The sequence below is a fragment of the Bison bison genome, unplaced genomic scaffold (genome assembly GCF_000754665.1).
Source record: "Bison bison bison isolate TAMUID 2011002044 unplaced genomic scaffold, Bison_UMD1.0 scf7180017864181, whole genome shotgun sequence".
NCBI lineage: Eukaryota > Metazoa > Chordata > Mammalia > Artiodactyla > Bovidae > Bison > Bison bison.
In genome coordinates, this window is record NW_011494753.1 from 5267951 (window position 1) to 5283183 (window position 15233).

Here is a 15233-nt window from a genome sequence, read left to right on the forward strand (position 1 = left end):
AGGAGTTAAATTCACCCATTCCAGTCCCTTTCAGTTCACTGATCCCTAGAATGTCGACATTCACTCTTGCCATCTCTTGTTTGACCACTTCCAATTTGCCTTGATTCACGGACCTGACATTCCAGGTTCCTATGCAATATTGCTCTTTACGTCATCGGACCTTGCTTCTATCACCAGTCACATCCACAGCTGGGTATTGTTTTTGCTTTGGCTCCATCCCTTCATTCTTTCTGGAGTTATTTTTCCACTGATCTCCAGTAGCATATTCGGCAGCTACTGACCTGGGGAGTTTCTCTTTCAGTACCCTATCATTTTGCCTTTTCATACTGTTAATGGGGATCTCAAGGCAAGAATACTGAAGTGGTTTGCCATTCTCTTCTTCAGTGGACCACATTCTGTCAGACCTCTCCACCATGACCCACCCATCTTTGGTGGCCCCACAGGGCATGGCTTAGTTTCATTGAGTTAGACAAGGCTGTGGTCCTAGTGTGATTAGATTGACTAGTTTTCTGTGAGTATGGTTTCAGTGTGTCTGCCCTCTGATGCCCTTTTGCAACACCTTCCGTCTTACTTGGGTTTCTCTTACCCTGGACGTGGCGTATCTCTTCACGGCTGCTCCAGCAAAGCGCAGCCTCTGCTCCTTACCTTGGACAAAGGGTATCTCCTCACCGCCGCCCCTCCTGACCTTGAATGTGAAGTAACTCCTCTAGGCCCTCCTGCGCCCACGCAGCCACCGCTCCTCGGACGCGGGGTAGCTCCTCTTGGCCGCCTCTCCTTGTGCATGGGTCCTCCCAGCTTCTGCCCCTGACCTCGGACGTGGGGTAGCTCCTCTCGGCTGTGCTTATGCACCGTCACAGTCGCCCACGCTTAGAGATGTTTAGTATTGCTATATTCTTTTAGTTTTTGCTTGTCTGAGAAATTCTTTATCTTTCCTTCTATTCTAAATGATAATTTTGCTGAGTAGAGTATCCTAGGTTGCAGATTTTTCTCTTTCAGGACTTTGAATATATCTTGCCGTTCTCATCTGGCCTGCAACATTTCTGTAGAGAAATCAGTTCACATCCTCATGGGGGTTCTTTTGTGATTTAACTCTTTTTCTCTTGATGCCTTTAGAATTCTCTCTTGAACTTTTACTGTTTTAACTGAAATATGTCTTGGTGTAGGTCTTTTGGATTCATTTTGTTTGGAACCCTCTGTGCTTCCTGAACCTGGATATCTGTCTCCTTCAGGTTTGGAAAGTTTTCAATCATAATTTCTTCAGATACGTTTTCAGGCTTCTTTGCTCTTTCTTCTCCTCCTGGGAGCCCTCTGGGAGTTATGTGTAGATTGGCACACTCTGTTTTATCCCATAGACTCTTATTATATTGCTTTCATTTTTTTCGTTTGGCTTTCTGTCTGCTGTTCTGATTGGGCGATTTACATTATTTTATCTTCCAGATCACATATTTGTTCTTGTGCATTATTCATTCTGCTACTCATTGCCTTTAGCTTAGCTTTCATCTTGGCAAATGAGTTCTATATATTTTCCTTGATTCCTTTTTATAATTTCTAATTCATTTTTTACTGTAACTTGCATTTCTATCAATAATCCTTCTTAGTTCCTTCAATATTATCATTATCTTCTTTTTAAACTCAGTGTCTATTAGACTGAAGAAATCTGTTTCATTGTTTTTTCAGGAGAACTCTCTTAATTGTTTAATTTGGAATGGTCCCTCTGCTTCTTCGTTTTACCTGTATTTCTCTTGCTCTATGAGTTTAGGAGAAACCATAATCTGTTGTAGTCTTAGAAGGCTGTTTTTGTGTGGGAGGCTGTGTAGCCTGGGTGGGTTTAATATTTTTGGTGCAAGGACTGTTTTTAGTATGGATCCCTGCCACCTCTTTCCTTAGTATGTGCTGGCCATTATCCCCTTGATAAGAGGTGTGACTGGTGTTGTCTTCAGGGCCTGCACTAGATGTTGAGCTCCTCTGCTCTGTGTTTGTCACTGCCCTGTTCAACTGCTCCCTAATTATTGGAGTAGAAGCCAATAATGTTTCTGAGCTGCAGTGCAAGGTAGGTGAGTTTGGAGCACTCCCACTGGCAGAGGAGCCACTGAGTTTTGCTCTGCCAGAACTGTCCACTGGTGGGCATGCTCTATCACGTTACCCATTGTGGGGGGTCAAAAGTCCACTGTTGGCACTGCGCTCGGCCCCCCCTCAACCCTGGGAATGCCAGCAGTCCACCCTGGTGTTTCTCAGGTGTTGTTTTCACAAGGCCTCCAGCGCAGATCCAAGAAGTCAGGTCCCAGACTGCAGTAATCATGTACATGGACTCGCTGAGGGAGCTATGGAGGCAACTCAGATCCTGGCCCAGCCCAGCCCCACAGCATGTGCCCACAAAACCCACAACTCCTAAGGCCAGACCTCCCAGCCACAGGAGCACCCACTGTCTGCTTGAATGTCCTGCAGGTGCTGAATTTACCAAGCTGGCAGCAGAGGTGTAAATCTGCAGCTCACACAGCCAGGGAGAGATTTCAGCCCTGCTTTATAAGTTATGTGGTCCCTAGGGCTTACCTATGATTTCAGCCCCACCTCTGCACATGGGAAACTCACTGGCACCTGGGGTGTGGGAGCCCACTGAGGTGGTGGCTAGAGCATCGGAGCCAGCCAAGGCAGTGTTTGGGTTATGTGGACTCACCCAGGCTGGAGCCCACCCAGGTGGCAGCTGGGGCATGGAGAAATAAGCTGCAAGGGCAGCCCTGCCCCTCCCTTCACATGCCACTTAACTGTGGCACATTGCTTCTATGGTGGGCCCTGGCTTTTTCTGCAGACAACCTGGTTGTATCTGTACCATGCTCCAGCCACTTCAGGCTACTTCCACACAGCCAAGACCAGTCCTTGTTCCAGATCTGTCCTCTAAACCCCAAGTTTCAGCACCAGCCCCTGCCCATACCATAGGATGCTTGTCTCAGGCTGGAGCATGCAGGCTGGTTGCGTTGTCTATGTAGGTCTTTCTGTTCTGCCTGCCACAAACCAGTTGTTATACTCTCCTCTGAGCCTGCATAGTTCCCTTTCTGTCCCCATTGATCTTCCTGAAGGTGAGGGGGCTTCCCAGGGTGTGGGACTCTGTCCTCTTTTACTGTTCCCTCCCAGGGGTGCAGGTTGCATCCTGCTTCCTTTTCTCCTCCTCCCCCCATCATCTTACCCAGTTATGTGGAGATCTGTCCCTTCAGGTGTTTGAGGTCTTCTGCTAGTGTTCGGGGGGGGGGGCTTGCCAGGTGTCACTAGTGGTATAGAACCTGCCTGCCAATGCAGGAGACATTGGGTTCAATCGCTGGGTCGGGAAGATACGCTGAAGAAGGGCATGGCAACCCACTCCAGTATTCTTGCCTGGAGAATCCCAAGGACAGAGGAGCCTGGAGGGCTATGGTCCATAGGGTTGCAAAGAGTCAGCCACAACTGAAGCAACTTAGCACAGCACAGCTGGTGTTCAATAGGTATTCTGTGAGAATTATTTCATATGTAGATATATTTTTGATGTATTTGGGGCAGGAGCTGAGTTCCACGTCCTTCTACTCTACCATACTGTTTTGATTACTGTAGTTTTGTAGTATAGTCTGCAGTCAATGAGTATGATCTCCAGCTCTGTTCTTTCTCAAGATTATTTTGGCTATTTGAGGTCTTTTGTGTTTCCATACAAATGCTAAAATTATTCTAGTTTTGTGATAAATGCCATTGGTATTTTGGCAGAGATTGCATTGAATCTGTAGATTGCCTTGGATAGTATGATCATTTTAACAATACTGATTCTAACCTATGAACATGATGTATCTCTCCATCTGTTTGTGTCATCTTCAATTTCTTTCATCAGTGTCTTATTTTATGGGTACAAGTTTTTTACCTCCTTAAGTAGGTTTATTACTAGATATTTTATCCTTTTTGACGTGATGGTAAATTGCTTTCCTTAATTTTTTTGTGATAATTTATTGTTACTGTATAGAAATGCAATAGATTTCTTGATATTAATTTTGTATCTTGCAGCTTTACCAAATTCATTGATGAGCTCTAGTAGTTTATTTGGTGGCATCTTAAGGATTTTTCTGTGTATAGTGTCTTGTCATCTGCAAACAGTGCCTGTTTTCTTTTTTTCAATTTGAATTACTTTTATTCCTTTTTTTTGTGTGATTGCTGTGGCTGGGACTTCCAGTACTATGTTGAATAAATGTGGAGAGAGTGGGTATCCTTGTTTTATTCCTGATCTTAGAGGGAATACATTCAGTTTTTCACCATTGAGTATGATGTTAGCAATGGGTTTGTTGTTTATGGTCTTCATTATGTTGAGTTATATCGCCAACTTGATGGACATGAGTTACAGCAAGTTCCGGGCATTGGTGATAGAGAAGCCTGGCATGCTGCAGCCCATGGGGTCACAAAGGGTTGGACACGACTGAGCAGCTGAACTGATATTCTCTCTATTCCCACTTTTTGGAGGGAATGTTTGATTCATAAATGTTTGAATTTTGTCAAAAGGTTTTTCTGTGTCTATAGAGGTGATCGGAGAAGGCAATGGCAACCCACTCCAGTACTCTTGTCTGGAAAATCCCATGGATGGAGGGGCCTGATGGGCTGCAGCCCATAGGGTCGCTAGGAGTTGGACATGACTGAGTGACTTCACTTTATTTTTTCACTTTCATGCATTGAAGAAGGAAATGGCAACCCACTCCAGTGTTCTTGCCTGGAGAATCCCAGGGACGGGGGAGCCTGGTGGGCTGCCGTCTATGGGGTTGCACAGCGTCAGACACGACTGAAGCGACTTAGCAGCAGCAGCAAGCAGCATAGAAGTGATCATATGGCTTTTATTCTTCAGTTTGTTAATATGGTGTATCACCTTGATTGATTTGCAGACATTGAATTATCTTTTCATTTCTGAGATAAATCTCACTTGATCAGAGTGTATGATCCTTTTAATGTATTGTTAGGTTCTAATTGATAATATTTTGTTGAGAATTTTTGCTTCTGTGTTCATCAGTTGTATTGGTTTGTAATTTTCTTTTCTTTTTGATGTCTTTGTCTGGTTTTGAGGTTAGGGTGATGCCTTGTGGAATGAGTTCAGAAGTGTTCTTTCCTCCAAAATTTTTTGGAATAGTTTGAGAAGAAAAGGTGTTAACTCTCCTCTAAATATTTGTGTAGTTCTCCTTTGAAGCCATCTGGTCCTGGACTTTTGTTGGTTGGGAGTTTTTTGTTTTTAATTCCTGATTCAATTTCATTACTGGTAATTTGTCTGTTCATGTTTTCTGTTTCTTCCTGGTTCAGTCCTAGGAGATTATATATTTCTATATAGGAATTTGTCTGTTTCTTCTGGATTGTTCATTTTATTGGCATATAGTTGTTTGTAGTAGTCTCTTATGATCCTTTGTATTTCTCTGGTATCACTTGTAACTTCTTTTTCATTTCTAATTTTGGCCCTCTCTCTTTTTTTTCTTAATGAGTCTGGCTAAAGGTTTATCAATTTTGTTTGCCTTTTCAAAGAACCAGCTCTTTGTTTTGTTGATCTTTTCTATTGTTTTTATTTTCTTTTTTTTTTTTTAGTCTCTATTTCTAAATGATTAGCCTAAGTTTTACCACTCATCTTTACTTTATGCAATGCCAATTTTTAAATGCAGATATAGGCACATCAAACTAATATGTGGAGTCACCAAAATGACACAATTCATATTTCATACCTCATATTTATTAGAACTCTTGGTATAGTGCACAAGACTTATTTGACTGGTTTTATTTCACTTGGTAACATGTGTACATTTTCCCAGAACTCTGGATCCATCTTTACATTTCCTTCTAGCCCATCATTTTCAATGCAATAATTGGATGATACAAGGAAGCAACACAAATAGCAAAGATGATGGAGTTCCTTGGTCATTTGTGTTTCCTAAGACATCATACCTTCTTTCTGCATTTGAAGCAAGTTCTGGTTCAAGTGCCAAGTGTGGCCTCTGGGGCTGTCTTAGACATAATACACTTATCTTGCATTTTCTTAGAGTCTCAATGAATTCTCTGCATTGTGAATCCACTGGGACTCTGCTCATGAGGTGGCAAGGAACAGTGGACACAGATATCATGTATCTCCTCACGCAAATGCCTCTTGTCCCATTAGAACCTCCTTAACAAAACACAAGTTCAAAAATACTGAGTTCAAGATGGCAGTAGGAGAGCTTTGAATCACCTGCTGCACTCTTCCCCATCTATGTTCTTTGGGCAGCAACTTTCAACTTTTCATTCTTTTTAGCTTTTCTTACCTTATTTACTTTCATATTTCCAAAAGTCTTCCTAGAGTGCTGTTTCTTGATTTTTCAGTTTAGATATCATCTGATGACTTGTACAATGGAAGGTTGGAATTTAGCCCCTTTGTGTCACTTCCTGCCCACATTTGCTCCCCCACCCCTGCCACCACATCCCAATATCATGCTAGCATATCTTGATTAAATCCTTGTCTACTGTTTTCTTTATTGTTGTTGTATAGATAATGCCAAACCAAGCGTTGTAACAAAATGATTTTCTTTTTAAGAACCACTGTATTTGCCTAGTTTCCTTTGCTTCTCTAAGTCTTCCATATCCTGCAACAATTCTGCAAAATGTCTGTGAATCCAGGTTTTCCAAAGGCAGTCCCTCCCGTGTCCTCTCACAGTTCCCTTCTTTCCTGGACATACCCCTCGACATCCCTCTATCCTGCTCTCATCTAACCTGGATGATGTCTACTTCTCTCTTAAAATTATCGTGCAAGATCTTCCTGTTTCCTGGGTCTCATGCTACCTTTTTTAGAGGGGTTTACTTCTTTGTTTTGGTGGAGCATATCCTCAAGTAGCCTTCTGAGAAGAGATGTGTAGATTTGCTTGTCTTAAAATGTTTGCTTTTTTTTTTTTTCTTCCCTCATACCTGATTGATCTTTTGATAGCAACTTCCAAGTTAAAAGTCTTTCTCCCTCAGAATTTCAAAGGTATTTTTCCTTTGTTTTCTATCTTCCAACACTGCTATTGACAAGTCTCATACCAGTCTGAGTCCCAAACCTTTTATGTGACCTTTTAAAAAAGTCTGGAAGCTTTTAGGATTTTCTTTATCTCTCTCTCAATATAGAGAATACTCTCTCTCTTTTTTTCCTCTTGGTCTGTGTCTCTCTTTCTTTCTCTTGGTAATCTGAACTTTTGCGATTATGTGCCTTGATTTACCTTGGGGTGGTGATGGGGGGCACTTGCTAGGCCCTTTTAATCTAAAAACTCAAGTCCTGCAGTTCTTGGAAATAGTCTTATTTATTTGATAGTCATCTCTCATTTTCTCCTTCTGGAACCCTTAATATTCAGCTGTTCTCTCCCTTTCCTTTTTTTTTTTTTTTACACTTTTTAACTTTTTTTGACTCATTCTGTTTTCTGAAAGACATCCTTATCTTTGCCTTACAAGCTTTCTATTACATTAAAAAATGTTTTTCCTATTGTACTTTTAACTTCATGAAATTTCTTATTTGCTAAATATTCCTTTTTATTATCCTGTTCTAGTTTCATGGGTATAATATCTTACCTTGTTGAAGTTGTTATTTAGTTTTTTCTTTAACTCCCTGAAATATCTGTCTTTTCTTTGAGTTATTTTTTAGAACCTATCTTTCATGTGAAGGATTTTCTTGAGATGGCATGGCTGTATTCCCTCCGTGGAAGGAGGTGCTGGGCCGCCAGTCGGGAGGTCTGTGGACTAGGCAGCACTGTTTCAAGTCACCGCTGAGGGACTGGTTGGGATGGAGCAGTTTCTTTGGGGTATCTTCAAACGTCAGTATCTAGGGTCATTTTTCTGAGTGATTTCACTCCAGAGAGGTATTCTCTAGTCTTTTCCTGGAAGGTGTAAGTCTGACTACAGCTTTCTGGCTCCCAGATGGGGAAGGAGCTTGGTGATTATCTCAGCTTTCCTTGTGCAGACTTTCGCTTGTTCTTTTCTCTGTGGGCCCCTCTGCCTCGGGTCTTCCACCGTGCCTAGTGTTCCTGGGCCAGGTCTCCTGGATCACCCTCTCCAGAGAGTGACCCCAGTCCTCTGCCAGGCAGGGAGGTGGCCATGGCCCTGCTCTAGAGGGTTGGGAAGGGGATCTGGGGTCTGATGAAGTCTTACAGACTTTGAGCCAGGCTCTAGTCTTCAGTCTCCCTGGCACCCAGGCCTCCAGGGGTCCCTCAGGTTTCCTGAGCGTTTCCAGTGTCCCTCTTCTGGGTGGTCTCTCTCTGCATGACTGGCTGTCAGCATTCAGTGCTGTAGTAAGTCAGCTGCTACTTGATCATCTGCTTTCCAGCTTCTAGAATTTTGCTAACATTTTTCATCTGCCATCATCACCTCTCCCTTGCCCCTTGTCTTTGTGGATTTATGCCTTGTTTATTTCTTTCCTGTCATCTTAGTGGGGTTCTGAAAGGGCATGGAAATAACTCTATATCTGCTCAATGGGCCATGTTTTTCTAGAAGTCCATTCACAGGGGTTTAAGCAGGGACATGACCAGGTTCTTTGTGGACATGAGAGCGAGGACCCTGGCCTCTGATAGAAGAGGGATTATTGGGTGGAGAGGGGGACTAGAAGCAGGGAAGAGTTGACTTTGATGTTTAAGACCCTGGACTCTGACCCAGGCATCTACCCATGTTGGCAGACAAGTTACACTAACCCTTAAGCCTTAAAGACCGGGGATAATGATGGGACTGTGTCCCGGGTTGCTCTGAGGATTAAATGAGGAGGCATGTGACGTGTGTAGCACGGCGCTGGCCACATGGTTTGCATTCAGTGCCTGGTGACTGTTAGCACTGCTACAAGCGATGTGATAAGGAGCTGAAGCAGGAAAGTGGCCCGGCAGGGAGAGCCTGGTAGAAAATGATCCCAAGGGTCCGTCACCTCCCCACTTCGGGGCTGAAAATGAGAGAAGGGCTGGGAAATCAGAAGAGCAGCCACCCCTGCAGCACCCTGAGGGCTTTTTCCAGCTGTCCCCACCCATGGTGCTGCCCAGCACGCTGGCTTCAGGACAGACAGAAACAGGCATCTCTGTCTTCATTTGGCTGCTGGAATGCGTGAGGGACTTGCTTTGGGGCCTGGGGCGAGGGTGGGAGGAGAAGGCCAGAGCCTGAGCCAGCCAGGGCCTCCCAGAACCTTGGCACCAAGAAGCGCTGGACAGAATGCTGGCAGAGAGACAGACACGTGGCCCATGAAGGGAGCTGGGGAGGAAGGGGAAGTTCCTCTTCCCAAGGGTGGCCGCACTCTCCCCTCTCCATCCCAGAGGGCTAGGCAGGAGAGGGTGCTGGGGTGGATGGTGTCATACCAACCTGACCCCCAGCCCTTCTGCCCTTAGTCTCCTTGCTGGAGGTGGACGGAAGACAGGACAGGCTCCACCTAGACAGGATGGGGGCCGGAAGGGCAAGATTCGCAGAAGGAAGGCACCAAGCGGGGTCTGGCGGTGTTTCCAGGATTTGACGGTGTCTCAGAAGCACTGAGACCACCCCCATTCCCCACTGGACACGACATTCCTTTGCTTCCTGCAGATAGATGCTCATCAGGCCGCACAGACCCAGATGTTAGCAAATCCCACTTGGTCTCAAACTGTGCTAAAGGGAAAGTGGTAGAGGAGGCAGTGCCCCTGTCTTCAAGCCCCTCACCACCTGAGGAGGGCAGCCCTGTGGGGTTCTGTGGGAATCTGGAGAGACGCAAGACATCCTCTCTGAGAAGGCACACCAGAGCTGCTCTCTAAGGACTAAGGGAGCATCATGAGGAAGAAGGATGCTCTAGGTGGGTGCATGCGTGGTCCAGGGCTGGCAGTGGGGGAATGTGGGTGGGACGGAGAATCTTCAGGAGGTGGTAGTCAGACTAGAGGAAAGTTTCAACGAGACTGTTCAGTGGCCAGTCCAAGAGGTCAACCTGAAGAACCCGAAGAGCCTTTCTGGGCTGAGTGTCAATTTAAAGGACCCTGCGGTTTCATAAGGGACCTCTCTTTTCATGAGCTACTATTTAGACCTGGGGCCAGGGAGGGAAGGCCCTGCTTGCTCATGTCTTTGCAGCCGGGGTTTCCGCAGGGAGAGAGGCAGGCCTGATCAAGTATTGTCCCCAACATCCGGTGACTCCCCAACCAGCCCCCAGCGGCGGGGAGGGGAGGAGGCACACAGGTCTCTCCCAGGTGATGGGTAGCTCCTTGCAGTCCTTGAGGTTGGAGTGGCACTTCCGACTGGAGCCATTCACTGTCTGCTCTGACCCCATGTGGGGCTGCCCGGCCCTGCTATAATTAGAGGGGAAGGGCTGACGTGTATCAGCAGCCTGGGGAGCCTGGCAGGGAGCCAACCAGAGGAAGGAAGGGCCGGCTGCCGGCCACCCGCCCGTGTAACTTTTCCCAAGTAGATGCTGCTATTTATACCTCTGTTGCTTGGGATCACATAGGCTGCCTCAGCCTCTTGTAGATGAGGTTGTGAAGGCTCAGAGAGGGTGAGGGATGGCCCAAGGCCACACAGCATCTGAAACTGGGCAGAGTGGAACTTGGGTTTCTGACTCCCTAGTCAGCATCTGGGCCAGAATGTGGCTCTGATTCTGGTGTGGGTCCTACAAAGACACCCCCGGCCCCAACCAGAACCCCCCAGCCATAAGATGGCCCTGAGAGACTGTTGCTGCCTGGCTTTCCAGCATCCGGCTCACAGGAGCTTGATACCCGGCACATCAGCACTGGGTGTTGGCTGGAAAACTGAAGGGCTGGGTGTGCCCCAGGACCTACTTGTGTGGAGCTGAGGCATGTTGGACCCAGTCAGAGGAGCCCCCTGGCTGGGTCTGAATCAGCGGAGTGGGTGAACCCCCCAGTCACATTTTAAATTGTGTCCTACCAGACGAAAAGGAGCCCCAGGGCCAGGTTGACCCTACACAGACTCACACAGACACACACACACACACCCCCCTACCGCTACACCCCCTCAGCTGATGTTTGGCCCCAGGTTGTGGGTTCAGGGAGCCCCAGGATGAGGCTAGCAATCAGAAACCTCCTTGCTCCCTGCCACACCTCAGCTGCCGTGGTTTAGAACTTGTATTTGAGATGAAGTGTTTGAGGCAGGCTCATGATGGGATGGGAGGGGCTTTTCACTTAGGGTAGCCCAGCCAGTGGACACACGGGCTGGCAGCTGGCAGCCTGGCTGGCATCACATCCTGACCATCGCTGCCCACGCACATGACACAGGGCACATGGCGCACTGCCATGGACCCTGGATGTGTAAGGAAACAGTGGTGGTAGAGTCTTCTGCTTGGGGGTTGTAAGGAGCAGATAAGAGAGTTCCCGCTCAGGACCCAGAGCCAGCCTGGCCTGCAGTCATCTAGGGCAGAAGACTGGGTCCCACACCTGCTCGTATGCCCCATGTCCATCCTAGACGGTCTGTTTCCAGCTAACACAAAGGGTCCAGGTGGTTCTGGGTGGAGAGGGGCCCCCAGGGTCCTCAGCAGGAGTCTAGTCACTGAGGCTCTGGGTGGAGCCCGGGCCCTGCCACCAGCCAGGGGCCTTGGGAGACCACATTCCCTAGCCAGGGAATGTGGCTCCTCTGAAATCTGGATTCCTGGATCCCAGGGACTGACTGCCCCCCAGCCTCTCCCCATTCAGGCCTGCACGGTGGCCTATTTCTCGACCCCTCCATATTCTGCAGCCCCTCTGTGGCCTGTTGTGTCTCCTCCTTCCCACCTGGCCAGACCCCAGCATCTATCAGCTCCGCCCTTCTTCCCCCGCCTCCCTCCATCCTAACCTGGACCCTCTGCTCATCCTGGCTCCCTAACCCGGCACCAGCCACCCTCCAGCCTCCCAGACTGGAAGACTAGGGGGTTTCTGCCTCCCCCAAGCTGTTTAGCCTGGGACCGCAAGTCCCATAGATCCTGTTTTCCTCCTGTTGCTACCAGGAGGGGCACAGGAGAAAATAAGGGAATGACAGAGACTGGCAGGCAGAGCTGCCCCTGGGCTCTCTCCCAGGTGGGCAGCCAGGTAGCGGCAGCCTGCAGGCCTTGGTCCTCGTACAGATCCCCTTGGTCCCAGCCTGGGGTGGAGGGCTGTCGTATCAGCTGTGATGTGATGCTCTGCAGATCCTAGACTGAGCGGGGGACTGAGGCACTCTGAGCAGGGTCACATGTGGGCCTAGTGTTCCAGAAGACTTCAGAGGGAAGGGCCTCTGGGCTGGATCTTGCAGGGGGAGGCCCCACGGTGGAGGAGTGGGGAGACTGTTGGGAGTAGAAGGGACGGTTTGTGAAGAGGCCTAGCCCTGGGGGGTGGGATGAGTTATTTAAATAGCTGGAGTGACCTGGAGATAGATGGGAAAGACTGGGAGCCTTTCATGCTAGGTTATGTCAAAAAACAGGCTGGATGAGTAAGGAGGCTGGAGTTTTCCTGTTCAGTTTAAAGCTTTAAGCCCCTTCCCACCTCTCCTGCCCTCCTGTACTGGTGAGGCCTCCTTGATGGGTCTCTCAGGCTGCCCCCTTTAGGGCCCCAGAGGACAGGCAGCCCCTTACCCCACACTTCTGTCCCATCTTTGCAGCCGTGGGTGGGGCCTGTGCCTGGATGACTCTCCCAGCAAGGATGTCATCGACTTCCCTTCCATACCGCCTGGCGTCCTCTACGATGTGGGCCACCAGTGCCGCCTCCAGTACGGGGCCTACTCTGCCTTCTGCGATGACATGGACGTGAGTGGAGCGGGGGGCAGCCCTCAGCAGCCTGCAGACCCCTCCCAGCCAGGCTCGGTCCACACATGATGCCCATGAGACATAAAGTGGCCTGTGGGCAAGGCCTTGGGTTGGGTGGCCCTAGACCCAGGTCTGCATTCTGGGTGGGCCATTCGCCAATGGTGGGACTTCAGGCAAGCCCCTTACCTACTGGGATTTTCTGGTGGCTTGGTTGGTAAAGAATCTGCCTACAATGCAGGAGACCCAGGTTCAACCCCTGGGTGGGGAAGATCCCCTGGAGAAGGGAACGGCAACCCACTCCAGTATTCTTGCCTGGAGAATTCCAGGGATAGAGGAGCCTGGTGGGCTATTGTCCACAGGGTCGCAAAGAGTCAGACATGACTGAGCGACTAATACTTACCTACTGGAGCTGGATTGTAAGAGATAAAATAAAACCTCTACTGTCAGGTCCTGGGGAAGATCGCCCGAAGTGGTGGCCACGGGCATGTCATCTTCTAACAGGGTGTCTCCAGTTGAGGGGCTGTGGCTGGAGAGCTGTGGGTGATCTGGGGACTGCGCTGAGCCCCAAATCCAATGGTCTGGGGAGAGATAAGAAGGGACCTCTGGGGCTTCCACCTACAGAATGTGCCAGCCCCAAGGAGGGATTCCCAGGGGACTCGAGGAGGCAGCGAGGGGGTAGGGCAGGTGGAGGCGTAGGGGAGGAGGTGAGGGTGTGGCCTCTGTGCTCCTTCTTGCAGAATGTCTGCCACACACTCTGGTGCTCCGTGGGGACCACCTGTCACTCCAAGCTGGATGCAGCTGTGGACGGTACCAGCTGTGGGGAGAGCAAGGTAGGGGAGCCCCAGTCCAGCTGCAGAGCAGGTGAGACACCTGCTGCGTCCATGCTCTGGGCTCGGCCTTGGTTCACAGACTCACCAGTGTTCTTCGCCGACCCCCAGCCCTCTCTGGCCTGAGTCCCCATCTGCAGAATGGAGGCTTTGGGACAGAGCTTGACTGAGCAATTCTCCAAGGTGCCTCCACCTCTGAGAGTCAGCATGTGGGCTCTGTTTTATTCTTTGTTCAAGTCTGCCGTGGGGCCTGTCTTGGGTGACTGGAAGGGGGCCTCCCCCAGCCCTTGGGGTCTTCCCCTCTGGGCCCTTCCAGGCCTTCCACCCACCTTGTTCTCACTAGGGTGAGGAGCTTGGAGTGGGCTTGCTCTGCATTTGTCTGTCTTGGTAGTGGTGTCTGAATGGGGAGTGTGTTCCCGTGGGCTTCCGGCCCGAGGCCGTGGACGGTGGCTGGTCTGGCTGGAGCGCCTGGTCCCTCTGCTCGCGGAGCTGTGGCATGGGCGTGCAGAGCGCCGAGAGGCAGTGCACGCAGCCTGCGTGAGTGCGGGGCACCTGGGGCAGGTGGGGTGGGGTGCCCTGAGCAGAGTCAGCGATTCAGTCTGTCCCAGTCTCCCGTTCTCAGAAGTATCCCCATGGAGGCCAAGCCCAGAGTGTCCAGAGCCACTTGGGGTCACTTCTAGGAGTGCCCTGGTGGCTAGTTGAGTCACCACTGCTGACGCTATTGCAGAGAAGGGAACACCAAGGCTTGGAGAGTGGAGCGACTCATTAGAGGCCACACCACAAAGCAGCAGCTGATGGGAGGGAGGCAGGGAAGACAGTGGCTCAGAGCTTAGACCCTGAACCTTGGATGGATAGAGTTCAAATCCCCTCTCCTCTCCTCATGCAGCGGCCCTCTCCACCCCTTCTCAGGGCCTCAGTTTCCCGAGAAAGTATACGATGGGCAGCAGCAGTGCCCATCCGGTAGAGTTGTCATCACGGATAAGTGCACTAAAGCCCTGCAGCTAGTCTGAGTAATTGCTCGGTAAATAGAGCCGTGTAGTGACATTGGAGGGCACGTGGGTCCAAGGTGAGACTGGGGACAGCTGGGAGAACTGGTCAGCCTGGGAGGGGTGCTGTGTCACCTGGGGCGAGTGGCTTCATCTCCCTGGGCCTCGTTTCCCCGTCTCAGAGGGGTGAGGTGAAGATTCAGAGAGATGCAGAGGTCTGCCCTTCTGTGGACTGAGGGGGTGCTGGCACCTTCACTAGGCTGCCTCGGGAGGGGATCATGGGATTCAGAGCCAGGGCCTTCTAGGGCTCCATGCTTATACCCTGCCTTGTCTCCGGGTCTCTAGATCTGAGCAGGGTGGAAGCAGATGGGGTGGAGTTGGGGGTTCAGGCTCTGGGCTGGGCCAGGGCCAAGGGGGCTTCCTTTTGACCTGGATGGGGTGCTGCCACCAAGATCATGTCTGCTGACATATGGGCTGTTAGGACGCTGGGTCTCACAGGCTGGAGATTTGGAGTAGCCCCTCCAGCTAGTGCCAGTCAAGTCTGTAGCTTAGCCCAGCTTCTCAGTAACCCTCTGCAGAGGCAACCCCAGTCCCATTTTAGAGATGAGGAAACTGAGGCCCGGAGGGGTCCGGAGACTTTGCCAAGGTCACATAGCAGGTTGGGGGTAGAGCCCAGGCCTCGTGCTACCACCTTCCCTGAGATCCTTTCAAACAGGGAGACCAAGTCTGGGCCGAGGTGGGGGCGAGGGGGGC

At 49.8% G+C, this 15233-nt stretch overlaps 1 protein-coding gene across 1 annotated transcript in view; it reads left to right on the plus strand.

Annotated features, from left to right (window-relative positions):
* The window catches only part of ADAMTS7 (ADAM metallopeptidase with thrombospondin type 1 motif, 7), a 77502-nt gene that overhangs the window by 44577 nt on the left and 17692 nt on the right, over positions 1-15233 (plus strand). The window contains exons 13-15 of the mRNA XM_010843403.1: positions 12523-12667; positions 13405-13497; positions 13886-14031. Of these exons, the coding sequence (XP_010841705.1) occupies positions 12523-12667; positions 13405-13497; positions 13886-14031 (384 nt within the window). The remainder of the gene's footprint in view (positions 1-12522; positions 12668-13404; positions 13498-13885; positions 14032-15233) is intronic.